Consider the following 18,085-nt stretch of genomic DNA (forward strand, 5'->3'; position numbering starts at 1 on the left):
GGACCGCGTCATCCGCATACAAGAGGACGGGTATACTTCTCCTCCCGATGCAGGGACAATCTACCTCCAAGGCTCCAAGCGTCTTTTCTAGACCATTTATGTAAAGCGTGAACAGAAAAGGCGCGAGGATACACCCTTGCCTCACCCCACCCCGGCACCGGAAGTCTTCCGTGAGGTCCCCCTCATCAGTGAATCTAACCCGTGCCGTTGTGTTTTGATGAAGCATTCGTAAGACATGTATCAGTCCTGGATCCACACCCATGGCTCCCAGGGTTTCCCAAAGCTTTCTTCTGTTAACACAGCCAAATGCTGCTGAGAGGTCCATGAATGCCAGGTACACAGTGCCATCCAGGGCCTGAGTGTACTTTGCCACCAGGTGATAGAGATTGAGACATTGGTCTGTCGTAGAGCGCCCATTACGGAACCCGTACTGTACGTCTGTAATTATGTCATTTTTGTCAGCCCAGACCATTAAGTGGTTTAAGATGACTCTCCCCAAGACTTTCGCCGTAACATTTATGAGGGATATTGGATGATAGCATTGCGGGTCATTCCTATTTCCCTTTTTAAAAATTGGCACAATGACGGCCGTAGACCAAGATCTAGGCATACCTACTTCAAAGGCTGTATTAAATACCCTGGTCAGTATGGGAGCCCAGAGATCAACCTGGGTTTTAAATAGATCAGGGGGAATCCCATCAGGCCCTGGCGCCTTTCTCATTACCAGGCCCTCTATTCCTGATTTGACCTCGGCTACCGTAATGTACATCCGAGCACAAACAGGGAGTCCTATGACTAGAATTGGTTGCTCCTCTGATTCACCCCGATTATATAAGCTAGTAAAATGCGCCACCCATGCTTCTGGCAAAATATGGTACGCCACTTGCGGTTTATTTGGGGGTTGAAAACATGGGTCATTTATTACCCTCCAGAAGCTATTCATATCCCGACGCTCCGCAGCCTCTCTCAGTGACTCCCAAGCCTGGGATTGTAGGGAAATTTTCCGCAGTTTAACGGCCGTTTTATACCGCGTCCTACAAGCAACGATCTTGCCTCTTTCCTTTGGAACTGTTTTGAGTGCCAGCTTCAGGTCCCTGTGGGCCCTTGAGCAATCCTTGTCGAACCATATGGGGCAAAAATCAACCTGCGTCTTTGTTTTACTCCTCAGGAGACTATCTGTGCTGGGCGGTGCCCTCAAACGCTCCCCTCTACAATGGGGTCCAGGCACCTCCATGTCTGGTTATCAGTATTGGCGAGGAGTGCTCTATGGAGTGCTAACCCGTCAATGTTGCTCCATCTGATTCTCCTGCCCTGGTCCTTTGCCTTATATTGGCCCACGGTAGTCCTTTTATCCACTTTAGTAATTAGATTATTGTCCCTTAGTGACAATACCAGGGGGTTATGGTCGCTGAAGGCACTGGCCACTATCTTAAAATGGCTAACCCTACCCTTTAGTACACTTGTTACAAAGATGTAATCAATAATTGAGTCGCTTCCCCTTCCCTTGAAGGAGGGAGTTATTGTATTAGGCAACCCACAGTCGATCAAATCCATTGTGTGGGTTAAGGCAAACTTACCCAAAATTTTACTTAATTCCGTGCCCTCTCTAGAGTGCTCTGGATGCCATCCCTTAGTAGAGGGGCATGCATCCCAGGTTCCTCTTTCCCATTTTAGATAAGGGCACTGGTGACAATTGAAATCCCCCATTAAGATCAACTGGGTACCTGAGTCTCCTGTGTCATATAAGCTAGCCAATCTCTCCTCCAACTCGGCCAAATTTAACAAAGATTGTCCCGCATTATAAAAATTAATAAAAATGAGCTTTAAGCCCTTCTTAGATTATCTAATACCCTGGAGGCAGCCCGAATCCCACCCCAGGTCTTGCCAGGTCCCTTGCAACGTCAATACCACATACGTTATTAGACCTCCCTTAGCACGGCCCATTGATGATTTGCGGGCTGGAACAAAGAACATTTGATAAGCCTCCAGAAATGGCACACTATTGTTAATTTCCCACGTTTCCTGGAGGCAAATGACGTGAAATTGTCTAATGAGGTCTAACCATTCTATGTTTTGGATTTTGGCTGCAATTCCTGCGATGTTCCAAGAGGTCAACCTCAGCTCCATAGGAGTTAAATCAAGGCCACTAGTCCCTCCACTCGTCTCCCTTGGGGGAGGACACGTTTCTGTACTAATTACTTCTAGGAACGTATCTTCCACACCCCTCTTGTGCCCTGCTAAGGTGCCAACTGCAATTTCCAGATCATGTGCCCCTGGTGGACTTATATCTTCAGAATTAAGATGAATGTCATGTTCTCTCTCGGTCTCACCGCTCCCTGTTCTCACCAGTCAGTCTTGTTCATCCAGGACAGAAGGGCAAACCTATTTGTTGCATAGCCTGAGGTATCCTCCCTGCCTTTATTGGTAGCCCAAATCCGCTGCATTCTCTGCCCTGACTCTGAGGCGTTATCCCTGTAGAAAAAGTACAGGGGTAGCATCCTTATGCAGGACATCATTTTGTCATCTATGTTACATCTAAAATCGAAGTGTGCCTTCATCTAGTTTACCATCCCTGTAGACACACATTTTGTGAGAGATGTATTGGAACTTGGGTCTATACAGGATCTTAGTAGATATAAGTGCACCTTGATGGCGGTTCAATTAGCAATAAGCGTCTTGTAGAAGAAAATATTGTTTATTTCCAGCAGTTTGTTCTCCAGAATAAGAAACTGACACGTGTTTGGCGGATGGTTAGAAGACCCTAACCTCACTGCAATATGCCTGCAGAGACAACCCAAAACACTTCAGATCCAAACAAATTGGGTGGCAGGTCCTTAGACACGCCATCAAATGACCCTCCTTTGGCTAAATCCTCATCTGTTGACATGTGTCTACTTGTAAGTGCTAATGGACACAGTAATGGGGGGGTTGCGCTATATTAAAACTGCCTAACATAACATGGGGGAAATAGATTTTTGAGGAATCACACAATGTCAAAGAAGGATCTTGACATAGACTGTTTTATTTTTTGCAGTCTTTTAATGCAGAAAGGTTTCTGTCATACAAACTCTTGATGTTTTCAAGTCTATTAAACCTCCAACCACCCCTTGGTCATCTTAATTTATCTTCTGCATATATGCCCATGCTGAAGAACTATTGTTACAGGATTATACCCATTTATTCTGTATTATGCAGACCGTGCTAGTCGAAAAGAGCACTATACTGTAAACCAATGTTAACAATCAGTTGCAGAACAATGCGCATTTAGAAACAAGTGTCGGCAAAGGTCTGGTTTTGGATCATATAGCTTTCCCAATGGTTAATTTGTCATAGTTGTTTTGCAAAACCTTATTGTTAGGAAAGCTGCTTGCCCCTCACAAATGTTAATAAAAATGATTGGGAAAAATATTTTTGGGTTTCAAAATTACACATTGCCATTACAAATCCTGGAAGTGAAAGGAACTACTTTGTGTGTGGATGTGCTGCTTCTGCAGAATGCTGTCACTCACAGTGAAGTTTGTCACTGGCTGAAGAGGGCTAACCCACTGCCTTATGCTCCAGTGGGCAGAAGAAAAATGTGAATGAAACAACAGACCAATGATTACAGAGGGCTGTTAGTATATCATCTGTATAATTTTAGTCAAATAAAAAGGTATTGGCTAATGTTAGTCCTAAAGAACATTACTGGCCTAAGTGTGACCGAGGTAGGTTTAAACGTTTGAGTCTAAAAATAAATGAATGTTTTTTAAAGAAATGGGGGCTGCTTTTTGCATATTACTTGCGCAGTTCAGTGGCAGCTTTCCTTCCTGTGGGTTTTGCTGCGAGTCTATCTGCAATGCAGAAACAAATCTATCCTTGTCAAATTACGTTTATAAAACCAAACCTCATCATACAAAGACTTGTGTTAGACTTGTTAGACTTACTAATTGGGACTCAATCATGCAGCAGGTGATCAGCAGAAATGAGGACAAGCCACTGTGGATAGGGAAGGTGGAATAGAACAGGATCAAGCAAATGCTAGATATGTCAGACAAAATATGTGATGAGGATGCACAAATGGCACTTAAAACATGACCACATGCAAAGACATTCTAAGATATGGCAAAGTGGGCTCTGCTCTAGGGTGTTACCATTCAAGGGAGCTCTCATTGATGGAGCAGCACAGGCACGCTATAACAGATTTTGAAACATTTACTTCTTTCCTGTATCTCCTGTTTTATTTTCTGTGAGCCAACCAGACCCAGTCTCAGCAAAACTTGCAAAGTTGAGCAATTCTTAATGCCATCACGGAATTAGGGTCAGATTGGGCTTGAATAAGCATATGTTAAGTGCATCTACTCAGTTGATCACAATTGCCTTTCATTCCGCCATCAACGTCAGCTTCTCGAGAGGAGTGTGTGACATGTTTCCTGGTGCTGTCAGTGCAAGTTCACTACTGAGCTGCTCTGCTCCATGTATTTGCAGCCTTGTGGGCAAAAAGTGCAAGGGTATGGCTGCAAAAGGTGAAGCAGCATATTTGAAGTAGAAAGGCTAGTGCATCGTTGACTGCTGTTTGCCGTTCTTGTGTTGCGCATTGGTTGTTTGCTGACATAGGGTGAGGCTTGGATCTGGAGTCGATCCAATGGGAGAGCGCATAGCTGCAAACGTTATGCTGTATATAGCAGTGTTCACTTGCATCCTTTTGTCAGTGGCTATTAAGCATCTCTCCCTGCCATGATCTGATCATACTGGGTGCCCCTAGTGGTGAGGCTGAGAGTTTTCACATTTACACTGGCATCTTCAGACTCCCCTTGGCACTCAAGAGTGCTATATCAAAGCGTATCTGCTCTGTAGTATTCCCTCAAGCCTAATTTTTCAGAAATCTCTCACCCCACCCCTCTTTTACTCCCTTTGTCTTGCTATAAATTACCACTATTGTTCTTCTATTTTTTCGTTTCCCACGGTTTACCCTCCTCTCTTCCCATCTCCTTTTTCAAGGCTGTGCGCTGCAGTGGGGGACTAAGGTAAAGGCTGTGCGGAGAAATGGCCACCTTAGGCTGTGCTTGAAATGTAAACATAAAAGTGCATGGTACTCACTAGGCCAGAGCATCTTTTCATTAATGAGAAGTCTCAGCACTCTCCTATTAAAAGCACTGAACATGTGCAGAGAAATTATGGTACTCCCCTTTTCAAATAGCAGAAGTGTAGCTAGTCACTACCTAACAACACCTGCCCATTTAAAGCACTTTCAGCAGCAGGCAAACCTTTGACTGCTCCACTCCTGTGCAGGAGGGCTAAAGTCTACGGAGGACTCTAGGGGCCGCCGGGTGGCTGGAGACCAAATGGCGCCAACAATCTCACTATACGAGAGGGAGAGGCATCAAGGCCGGTTCAGGAGCCCCGTAGGGAAGCCAGTGCTACACTGACCTGGTCTCTCAGCAAAGACACCATGACCTTTTAGGTTGAGAAATAAGGAGTAAATCGTGCTGGTGGCTCAGCATGGAAAACCAATGACTGGCTGCCAAAAGCAGGGGAGCACCCTTCCCAGCCATGAACCGTTGTCTAATCTAAGCGTCTTCGCTAACAGTTTTATTATGTCTCTTGTTGTAGACCGTGACATCCCAGAAAGGTGGAAACAACATCCAGCGTGTATACCAGTCACATTATGGTTTTTAACTCTCTCCCAAACGAACTTTATTTAGTACATTTCTAGTGAAAAGTGTTGAGCTAGTTTAATAAGGGCATATAAAGTTGCATTAGAGACTTCGTCTGAAGCTGGAAGTGACTTAAACATTTGTAAGGAAAGTTGTCTATATCGACAATCTTCATTTTCTAATGTAATCTGATGTGATGAGAACAAGCAGATCAAATTGTGGTGCCAAGTATGCATGTGAATAAGCCTGTGGAGCATGTTGGTTCCACGCTCATTCCTTTTCTTTTCCTTGCATCTCCTATGTCTCTTCCTTCTATGCTAAGTATACCTCTCTTTGTGCCCTCTCTATTTTCTTGACTATCTATGCATCCTCCTCTTTCCTTTCTTCACTCTGTCCTTCACATGGTTGGTGCATAAACATTGGTTAGCAAATAGTTAGACTGGATAGTGCACAAAAAACAGTTTCTATGCCTTACCTTTCCACTCTATAGTGATATCCTGAGACTAAAAGGCTGCATAGTCTTTTCCTGCAGTTTATTAAAAGTGCCATGTCTTGTAGAAATTTCCTGAGATGATATGGTCAGGTTAAAGGTCATGCTATGTCACGCTCTGTGATGTTATCATTATGCAAATTAACATGTCAGCGTAGCCATAGCATGTTTGCAAGTATGCCATGGCCAGATACTGGGCTGCTCCATGGACTGCTTCCATTCCAGTCTGTGTGTTGCATGTGACTCAAGGCAATCCAAGGGCAGATTGAGAAAAGTAGGATGTGAAAGGCTATGGGTAAGGCCTTGCCGATTGCTTGCCTATCATTCGTCTTCTTTCTTTTACCATTCCTGAAACTTCAATGCATAATTCAATCTGTGTCATGCAGCTGAAAATGGACTATAAATTCAAAGTTGCAGGGAACAAAGGCCCACAAAATGTGTTTTGCCTATGGGTCCCCAAAATGCATAAGATGTCCCCGAGCAAATGTCCTAGAGGGAGATACTGAATGTAATAGGGTAATCGAGTAGTCAAAACAGAACTTCTACCTCCATATCCCCCCATCGCCAGTTAACAAACTGTTATTGTAAACCCATTGAGCAGTAGACTGTACTTACATGAACATAGGAATGGGCCCAGGGCTCAATGATACCTAGAATAATAGTTGAGGGAATGAAGCAGAGTTTTCCGTGGCATGTCCCTACTGGAACACTACATTCCATCTTTACAAGAAATCTGGTGATACCCAAAATCAACAAGTATTAAAAATGCAATAGGTCTCGCCTTTTATTAACTTAAAGCCATTTGCTTTGCTATACAATACCATTAGCAAAGCAATTGGCTTTAACTTAATCAAAGGCGAGGCCTATTGCATTTTCAATGCTTGTTTTTACATACAACTCATAATATCAAGTTTATAAGCAGAAACGACGTTGGTGGGTAAGAAAATAAAAGTAGCTACAGATAAAGTTAGTGCCCTTCAGAGCAAGCACGTTTGCAAAGTAGAAAATCTGGTATAAGCACTCATGTCTCCTGTTTTGAAAACTGACCAAAGTCACTATGCCACGTATCCTGTACTACACATACATGCGATAAAGTACTGCGTAGATACATTACAAAGACATTGCATATCAAGGAGGAAATCACCAGATAGATTGATTAACCCAAAGGCTGAGCTTTATATCTTCAGAGAACTCTAAGGTGACTTGCAATATTATTTTACTGTACTGTATGTGGTATTTTATTCCTTATGATACATGGCTATACTATTACTCTGTCATAAGCTGCCAATAAATATTTAGGCACATGCTCTTTCTGAAGAAGGGATATTTAGAGTTGTAGGCATGTTTAACAGCTGTGAAATCTGTACTGTACGCATTAACATCACAATATGTCAATTGAAGTTTGTTGAAAACATAATTTAAGCATCTTGATGCAAGTCACTATCAAAACAGCTTTTTGGTTTACAACGTACAGATAGATTCCTATTCTTTAATTGTTAACTTCTGCCATCCAATAAACATACATTCTTCTATGTCTCCTTAAAGGACAGTAACAGCATTGGCAGGGAAAGAAAAATAGAAATGCTATGTAAAGTTTCTCCTGCTAATAATTGTTTCAGTGCTAGTTGGAGCTGACTGTTTGCTAGGGAAGCCGCTTTTTTCCAGAACCTTCTGGCCTTGGCAGCAGGTATGTTAACGTCACAAATGAAGGTTAATAAATGATTACATGAATGACGCATAATCACAACCAGTGTTTTAAATGGGCCGGTACTGTCCTGTACTGAGTATCAATACTTTTTTTATTTTGAGAGTACCTGCACTTCTCAAAAGAGAGAAGTAATACCTTTAATTGGAGAGTACCTTTAATTGGAGAGTACCGGCACTTCTCAGAAACAAGCAGGTACTCTGGTACAGGGTGGCTGCATTTTTCCATTTAAAGCACTGATCACAACTAGATTGTGATAAGGAAATTAGAGTCAGGGTTTTTAAACTGGGATTACAGGCTCCTCCGTATAGTATATTTATACGTACTGACAAGAATAAAGGCATCTCAGTACAGGCTTTTATTGTGACAAACTGCTGCAATTAATCAGCTGCAATAAATCCTTTTTTTTTTTGCTGTTTGATACAATACAGAGTGAAGAACATGTGCACCAGTAGTCAGTGTAATATCACAAGTATTTCACTGTACAGTGAAAGAAAGCTCAAGTACGGCACCCGGATGATTATGTCATGAACGTTTTATTACATCCACTCAAATATAAATGTAAACAACCGTTATTTTTCATTTTTCTTTGCTGCGAGTGGTTTGATGGCAGAAGCACAGCTAGCGGGTACCATCAACGTATGGTGTGCTGGAAGGTTTTAACCCCTTCGACGCGCATGACGGAACGGTTCCGTCATGCACGTCGGTTGCGCTGTGCGCATGACGGAACCGTTCCATCATGGCCCCGCCCGCGCACGGAACCTTCAGCGTGGCGCGGAAATCCGCGCCGCGCTGAAGGGGTTAAAGAAGATCTTTATCATTTGGAGAAAGCAAGACTGTCCCAAGTGTAAACTAAGCAAGAAAGAATTCGCTATGTTCCTTCCTTCCTTCTTAGGATGAGAGACACCAAGTCTATATTTTATGAAGAAAACATTTACTAATCACCAGTGGCAGATCGAAAAGAGAAATCGCAATTAGAGCTAAAAGGTCAAAATCAAAATATAAAACTGCAACAAAAATGAATGTGTTCAGGTGTAAGATTGTACTTAAAAATGTGCAAGTTTGCTGTGACCCATGTGATAAAGCAGCTCTCTATGGGCGACAATATGAACGTCATTTGGCCTAATCTAGCTTAAAGTAAATTAGTAATGGGTTAAGAACCCATTATCGACATTTGCTATTATGCAATGGATTGTCTACAAGTACAACATGAGCTCTGCCTGGCCAAGGCTACATCTCCGTACAGCTAATCACAAGCTAAGCGGCACCCCACTTCACAAAGATCTCTGTATGTAGCCTGTTATTAGGGCTGAACTGACTCAGGCCGGTCACCATTCCTACAGGCATTACTGGGGCGGCCCTGACAGGGAGAAAACATGGCACGTTGGAGCCTGCGTGAAAAAAGATGGTGAAGGAACGGAGCCAGTGTATTCATGCAAACAGCACCGATGGATAATGCTGATCATGTACAGAAGGCAGCGCAGCTGATGAGGATGCTGCCGAGCATGTGTAGCAGAGATGGGGGAATTTGGCGACTGTGCTTGGAAACACGAGGGCATATATATACAGAGAGGCGATAGAGAGCATGCCACACCCCAGACTCTCGACTGGATGCTGGAGATTACAAGCACTGGCACAGCCAGACGGCTGCAAAGCGGAGTCTCGGAAGTCTCGTGGCTGGACCCGAGAGTGCAACAGCTGGGACGGCGTTGGCTTCACCCCCGAATTGCATCTGGAGATAGTGGAGGCCCCGAAGTCAGCTGACAAAGGGTAGTGGCGTACCAGAAAACTTGGGCTCACAGATCACAGGCGTGGTTCCGCCCCCGCCCGAGATTCCACGAGACGGAAGAGAAAGGTGAGAGTGCTCTTGTGTGTAACCTGACATGCGGAATGCAGCTGGCGCGTGCCACTGCTCACTCCCGGACTGACTATTTGTTAACAAGCTGCTAATGTAAACAAGCGCGGCTTGTCATGGGAGGGACAGAAGATGTGCACGCGGGGACTGCCTTTACTGGCGGCGAGAAAAAAAAGTCCCCAGTGTATCACGCCGCCAGTAAAGCACCCAATCCCCGCGTGCACATCTTTTGTCTCGTTTGTCTCCCCGCGTGCATGCTGGAATCGTATCGATTCCAAAAGGCCTCTGCATGGCAGAGCAGCACGTGCGCTGCTTTCGCCAGGCCGAGACCTAAAAAGGCAACCTGAGGGGGAAGAAGTTTTATCATCTCCACTGTAAAACAGTGGATTAGTCTGCCACTGCATCTAAAATGTCAGAACAGTCTATATCTTTTAAGGAAATCGCTCAAAACGTGGCTGTTTTCAAACCTTTAGCCCCAACATTATGTTGGCACTTTCTCCAGGTCTATTCCAATTGATTGCAACATAAGGCTAACACCACGAGTGAATGTGTCTGGGTAAGAGCCACGAATACACTAAATGAAAACACAAGGCATTCATGACGAATGCCATTGCAATTCCGACTCTGGCAGAATGCGAGTTTCCAAATGGGCCCTGAATGGGAGCCAAACCTGTAGAAATCGGTGCACAAACATTGATCGTTGTGTACAAATACCATATACTCATACTGCAGATCTTAAAAAATAAAGACGATCCATTTATATCGTCAACGCAACCCTGCCCCAATAAAGCAGAACACCTAAAACCTTTAGGAAGGGGATTTAACAGGATTCCCACATCTGGAACCAAGCTGGTATTGTATGCCTAGCAATAATCTCTCCACTGCAAGTCCTTACAAATCAGTACTAGGAAAAACATTTATAGGGTGCAGAAGATCAACAACAAGGTCTTGACATCCATCAACAAAACCAGGATCACCATTCGTTATCCATCAACAACATACCTTTATTCCTCTAGACTATGTATATTCTTGTTGCACATTGTCCTGATTATTACCACTCTTCTTCACTCACATTGTTGAGGAAGGTTTTGCCCTTCCATGACTATTAGGAGCCCCCAAGTGATAGTTTCTGATACCCAGGTTCAGCCTCATCGCCCATGAACATTCTTCACCACGGGGCACACAAGGATGAGTTCTTGTTATTTATGTTTTCCCCAAGGTTATTGCCCCCTTTTATTTTTTGTATTTATGGAGGGTGCCCTCCTGTACCCATGTTCCTTCTTCAGACCCTGCCGACAGGCATTTTGCTACCTGCATCTGCAATATTGTTTATTTACGCAATGTAGTGCAGGTGGCGAAATGCCCGTCAGCAGGAATGACGCAGCACTAAGGTTGCATACCAACATTGTCATCAGACCCCAGAACATTATCATTTGCCAATGTATGATAGTCATATGCTATGAAGATCTTTTGATGACCAGGGCCTGTCTCATAGCCCATGCACAATCTCATTATACGCATGTACTATCTCAGATGCCATGCACTGCCACCTAGTGCTTGAACAGTCTCTGTGATGAGTTTGGTCACTTTTTCAGTTGTACATTTAAGTTCTCACCTGAACCTTCTTTCCTCTGTAGGAACGTCCTTGCTATATGGAGTATAGACCATGCACTAGCCTGGCATCTTGGGAATGACTTTCGGAATGATTCTGCGTCTTGGGCGAAAAACAAGTGTTTAGACTGGTACCATGCAGACAGCAAGCTGCCAAATTTCCTGGAAAATATTACTGACTGCCCATGTACGCTGGCTCAGTCCCGGGCTGACACTGGAAGATTCCACGTAAGTTAGTGATGTAGTCTATAAAGGTACAGAGATTGGGCTGAATACCACTGGGGTGCTCTCCTTTTATTTTATACAGATTTAAGTAAGCAATGGTAAACGTAACCAGTATTGTTTTGATTCTGCTTGTTTGCTGCCATTATCGCCTTTGGCGGTACATGTAGAATTGTGGTGAAAGAAATGATGAAACCAATAGCAGCGGGTGGCCATCCAGGATTGTTTTTTTGTGTACTTTAAAGAAGGGTGTCAAGCTGCATGTAGACTCAATGTGATAGCCTTCTAGAAATTTTACATATGATACTGTTTTATTATGGCAGTCATTTTGTCCTTAGTGTCAACATGGTAGCATCTCTGAATTATAAAGATAACATTCCAAGATGGCTTCCAGCCACTGTTGCACATGCTAATGTTTGCACCACAATTCTACAAGACTTGGTAAGCGAATAGTGGCACCGGTAGGTTTCAGGCAGAGAGTAAAAGAGGCGTAGGAGGAAAGGAGGGACACCGAGTGCCAGCAGTGCTCAGTGTCACAAGAGTAGGAGGGAGGAAGTATGATTTGGAGGCCGTGGAATCATTACTACAAATGATAGGAAAGGCAGGGTTGAGGAGAAGGCAGACTTAAAGATCATGAACAGAAAAAATGAATCATAAGAAAACTTCTCGAAATCTTCTTCCCAAACAATTGACTCTCACCTATCCTTCTCCACCTATCGTTCTCCACCCATATCAACACAGTCTTGTCAATGTGTTTCTCCCTCCTTCAAGCTCTGACAAAAGTCTTTCACTTTATTCCAGCTGAGACATGTAAAATGGTTGTCCATACCTTCAGGACTAGATTATGGAAATTCTTTATAACCTGATGCCCCAAAGTACTTACTGAAACGCCTCCAAACTGTTCAAAATACAGCTGGGAGACTAGTCCTTAATATTCCTTATCACACATTTATATCTGCTTCAATTAAATGTTTGCATTGGCTTCCTATCTTTAAAAGATTGCAATTTAAAACTCTTTCCCTGACACAGAGGGCTCTAGCCGGCACTGGCCGTAAGAATCTAATGGCTCCTTTGACTCCTTACCTTCCAGTTTGAACTTTGGGATCACCAGGAAGCTTCTTAAAACATGGATAGGACGCCGCTCTTTTTGCTGTGTATGCCTCAAGACTCAGCATAGTCGTGAAGCCCCTTCCCAATTTTCTTTTTTTTACTTTGATAAAACCTTGACTTTTTTCATAATAATCTTTTGCCACTCCTTTGTCTGGTCTGTATTTCTGAGGCTGCTCTTTTAATGTCTGGACATTCCTTTTGAGTAACTGTGGGCACTTAATTAAAAAAAAATTCTTTAATTCGTTCATTCGTGTGAAGAAATTTTAGATTCACTGAACTCGAGATTTCCAGTAGTGCCATCTCTCTGAAGCCACCTTTGTTTTTCCCCAGTTGTTTTTTTTTTTTTTGCTGTGCCCTGGTGTATTTCCCACTGAGGCCTAAACCTTACTAAATTAAAAATGAGAATATAGATTTGGGAATAGACACAAAATATTTTGCATAACTGATATCACCTGAAAGTGGGTGGAGTCTGGAATTATGGGGATCTTAGCAACACACCCTTCAAAAGCCTGACTTACTTTAAGGAATTTGTGCAATTCTGAAAATCACAATGTTTTGGTCAAGAGGGTCTCCTACTTTTTAAATAACTATCAATTCAAAATTCCTGATTCCATCTAGCTCATGGTTACTTTCCCCAGCTTCCCATATACATAACAATGTCATGTTTGTGATCTTCCCTTTCCACCCCATGATAGTTATTGTGGCCATTCAAGTCATGATCCCTCTTCTAGTTGCCAATGGGAGCAACCCGCACAACCTTTGCTCCATTATTTCTTACTACATTTGGGTCAAAGGCTTCTCCTGGGCCATGTGGATCCCTTCACTGTCTCCAGCAGCGAGATGGAATTGTAGATTCTGAGGTTAGGCAGTGAGATTCTGCCATTATATACACTTGTTTGTAATGCTTGCAACAGTTTCCTGAGTGGCACCACCCCTCTGGAGTAATCGCTTCAGTTCGCCATTCACCCGCTTTGAGGACCAAGGACGTGATACTGGCGAATACATAAAGGCCCCGATTATGAGTGGGCTGGTAAATTCTAACCTGTGTTTAAACCCCTGTTTATGCATGGGTCGGAATTACAAGTTTGGCTGTATTTAATCCATCTGATAATTATCAGATGCGTTAAATACCACAGCTGTCGTTAAATTTCAGTAGGTTAAACCTTTCAAAATTTAACATGGCATATTGTACGGTATTTACAGTAATATGCAGATTTTGGTGTATTAAAAATAAAATCTGCATGTTATTCCCCACAAACGTGATAGGTTTTATATATCACACTCTATAAATAAAGTACCCCATGATATCACTATTTATCATGTACAATAAATAGCACATAAACTCATAATCAGGCTAACAGAAGTGTAGTTAAGACAATCATCTTGAATAATGATGCTGTTCCAAACAGGGACAGTGCCTAGCGTCTTCCATAAATGTATTATTTCCTACCTCTAAATACTGTGCCTCAACACCAGTTAAAGACCGTATTACCCATGTTTTCAAACCTCTCCTTCTACAGTGTTTATTTCTTATGCAGTCAGGTAATTTCCTCCCAATCCTGGACTAGATATATAAGTTATTGTGACAGTTACTCTGGTAACTGGAGTGGAAACCGTGCTCCTATGCCATGCCTATTAATGTGGAGATAATGAACTTGGTGTTTTCTGTACTGTGTCACCTGACTATAGTGGCACTCGCTGCTCTATGCTGGTATTCCATTGAAACCCAGCAAGAATGTATACAACCTTATCTAGAAAGTCAGAAGCTCCAGTGCCAGGCAAATAGACAGGAACTAAGTGCTCACCTTTGTCCTGCCCTCTCTGTCTATCTCAAAGATGTGATACCAATATTAATTTTCTCAAATACAGAAACTGCTAATTAAAACTGTGCAGTAAGCATTCAGGCAGCTATTATGGACTCTTCCATTATCTTTAAGTTTGCCCCCCTTGCAGGCAATAAGATGCCCTGTGAATTTCTGAGTTATCGATTCACTATCAATGTCCCTATACTAATTTGCCACTAATCCTTTTTGGATGTCCGGAGTAGCATGCTACTCGCCGTAAAGTGCTTTCGATTCCCCATCAGAGATAGTAAGCGCTATATAAATACAATTACAATTACCATCCTGCATCTCAAATTTCTACAAGTCGGTATGCCACCTCCTTTTGTTTACTCAACGGTACTGTCTCATCTGCTACATCATAAATCCATCTCTTGGTCTCTATGCACTGAGCCTTGTAGCCCCTGTCATCAAATTATGAAACTCCTAATATTTCTGATTCGTTGTCTTGAATGTCTACAGTTCAGGATGACTAACATATTTGTGCTCTAAGGCTATGACTAATCTTTCCACTCATGGTATTTTCCATTCCTTCTGTTTAACCTTTAAGAGACCATGGCATGACTCTGTAATTAGGACCGATATATGTCCCAAAAGGTCCCTTTGGAATTGGCTGATCCCTCTTTAGCTATTCTTGTAACAATAGCTGAATATGTCCTTAATGTGCTCTGTTTTAAGTCTCCACATAATGTTTCCTCTCCCTCTCAGTCCTCCCTCTCTCGTAGCCAGCAGGGAATGATCAGAAACCCCACAGGCAAACATCCTCTCCCTCTTCTACATACTCCTCCCCTATCAAAGAGACCAGAACATAGTCTATCCCTAAAAAAGGTTAGGTCTAACTGTGAGATGGAATACTGCCCAAAAGTCCTTTGCATCATTCCCCACTTATCCCAGAGTCCTACTACCTCCGTAAATCTTTTATCACCATTCTATGCGCTACTGCGCCATCTTAGCCTCTTTTGTCTTCTTAGCCTCTTTTATCTAAGCCAACTTCCATCCATGATAGCATTATACATTTCCCCTTCTACCAATGGGCCAATCTGGCCCGTGCTATCAATCTGCAAACTCAGTTCCACAGTGTTATCGGACATAAACACCTAGACTTGTAAGCCTTTGTTCTTTTGCACACTATTTTATAACAGACCAAATGATCAATCTGTGATATTTCTTTTGAGAACAGCATATTCCTTTTAATCATCTCCATAGGCAGGACACCACTCAGTGTGGACCCTCAATCCATAAACATCCTACATCATGATGCTCTTTTCTATCGACCGGCCACCTTTACAAGTCTGAATACATTTTGTGAGGACTGCACTACTCTATCTCCCCTTCAATTTGCTTCATTTTCAACCAACAATACCACCTGTTGTAATTGCAGTAACCACTTACATGATCTCTGAACCTCATATCAACACTCCCCAGTAGTAGTCTTTCAGCCATTCCCGCCATACCATATAAAAGTGACCCAACCTCATTAACCCATTTCTCTTCTACCTTATCCAGTGAAGATCACATAGCGTCTGCTGAGCAAGGCACTCTCCCAGTTCTTGGAGGTTCACAACAAGCTGAAGGATGTGCAATTTGGCTTCTGCCCAGGAAACGGGACGTAGACTGCCCTGGTAACTGTTCTGGATGATCTTCGAATGCGAGCAGACAGGGGACAATCAGCTATATTGATTTTGCTGGACTTGTCTGCCGCATTCGACACGGTTAACCACGCAGTCCTTTTAGCGAGGCTGGAGGGAGCCGGGGTGGTGGACGTGGCGCTGAAATGATTTCAATCTTATCTGGCCAACAGACGACAGGCAATGGCTCTCCCCCTTATCAATCAGATTTTGTTGATATTAGGCACGGTGTCCCTCAGGGGTCTGCAATCAGCCCGATATTAATTTAATGCCTACATGAGCCCCCTGATTGCTGCCATTAAGTAACATATTATCAGCCTTGTGAATTATGCTGACGACACACAGCTCATTCTGTCGCTGGAGGGGGATCATTCCGTCTCACTAGAGATATTTCATGCCTGTATGCAAGATACGGTACACTGGCTGAGAAATAACTCCCTACAATTCAACTGTGAAAAAATGGAGATCCTATGCTGTGCCGCTGGGAAAGTGCCATTCTCACTTCCAACTGGGTTCTGGCCTATTCCCAAGGGGACGCCATTGGTACCCTCTGAGACGGTACGCAACCTGGGGATTAGTTTCAACGATAAGTTGAGTCTAAAAACTCAAGTTAATAAGATTGTGGGGAGCAGTTTCTCTCTCATCAGAGTACTTCAGAAGATTCTTCCGATGTTACCAACCCAGGCCCGAGCACTAGTAGTTAGGAGGGTTATTATGAGTCAACTGGATTACTGCAATACTTTGCTGCTGGAGTCTCCAAGGTACCTGATCGGGAGACTCCACAGAATCCAGACTGTGGCAGCAAATTTGCTTTAATGAGACCTCGATTGTCATCAGCATCTCAGGCTCTGGCGGAGCTGCATTGGCTCCCTGTATTACAGAGGATACAATTCAAATCGCTCTGCATTGTTTTAAAGGCGCTGCACGGTCGTGGGCCTAAACCGTTGCAGAGCAAATTTGGATGGTATGCCCCCATCCGCAGTCTTTGCTCTTCCTCGTACAATCTGGTAAAAGTGCCCAGGATTAAAAGAACAAGATTGGGGGGGAAGAGCTTTTAGCATTGCAACAGCGCGGCTTTGGAATGGTCTTCCCACTGATCTGGAACAGATGAAAGACCTGCTGCAGTTTCGAAAGAAAATAAAGACCTGGCTCTGTCCCAGAGCATAAGCATTTCTAATGTAGCATGGTTTTCTTTTCAGCACTTACGGGGGCAGTGCACATGTATCTTAGCGCCAGGATTCCCGTAGGGTTACAGCGCGCTTTACAAGTTTTGATAACAATAACAATAACAATTAACCTGTCAACTTTTCAAAACCCCTCCAGCTCTGCCACATTCCCCTTAACTTTTGTCAGTTTATCCCTAATGTTGGGGTGCATACCCCCTCCCAACTCTCTCTCTTCTTTTATATATTGTGTGATAGTTAGTCTTCTGCTGCTGTATATTGGCTAACAAACAACCCCTACTAACAATTATTACACATTTGTATGTGCCCTTTCCTTAACTATCAAAGACAGAATCTCTCCAGACCCCCAAAATCACCCTTACTCATTTGTCTGCTGTCCCTTTCATAAACCGCTTGTTCATGTGAATCTTCCTCAACATACTATCTTCTTCTCTTAAATTGCTTGAGTGCCCCATCTCTAATTGCATCTCTTTGTGCTATGTCTAATTTCCTACTTTTGTAATAAGTTTGCAGCTGATGTCCTTTGCTCCTTTGGGTTTTGTTCATCTCTATTCTCCATTTCCAGGTCTTTCCATAGGCACTAAATTAACAGGAGAATCTTTTACATCTGAATTATTTTTAATCATGCTCGAGCCATGGGGATATAATAAATTTGCACCACCTCAGTTTTCTCTTCACTGTATCACGGGGCATCTCACATTTTGTTCCTGTAGCACGTAGTCATTTAAAAGCAGTACAGTATTTTTGTTTGTCTTTAGAGAATATGCTCTTCATGCCTCCCGTAATGTTATATTATTTGTCACTAT

At 43.1% G+C, this 18,085-nt stretch overlaps 1 protein-coding gene across 3 annotated transcripts in view; it reads left to right on the forward strand.

The window, feature by feature from the left end:
- Positions 1 to 18,085, forward strand: part of LOC146784167 (uncharacterized) — a 901,426-nt gene that overhangs the window by 354,589 nt on the left and 528,752 nt on the right. For all 3 annotated transcript variants that reach the window (XR_014970387.1, XM_085633210.1, XM_085633211.1), the window contains exon 18: positions 11,321 to 11,522. Coding sequence is in view for 2 of the 3 variants with exons in the window: in XM_085633210.1 (XP_085489336.1) it covers positions 11,321 to 11,522 (202 nt within the window). In the remaining variant the exon portion in view is untranslated. The remainder of the gene's footprint in view (positions 1 to 11,320; positions 11,523 to 18,085) is intronic.

The sequence above is a fragment of the Triturus cristatus genome, chromosome 11, assembly GCF_964204655.1.
Source record: "Triturus cristatus chromosome 11, aTriCri1.1, whole genome shotgun sequence".
Classification (NCBI taxonomy): Eukaryota; Metazoa; Chordata; class Amphibia; order Caudata; family Salamandridae; genus Triturus; species Triturus cristatus.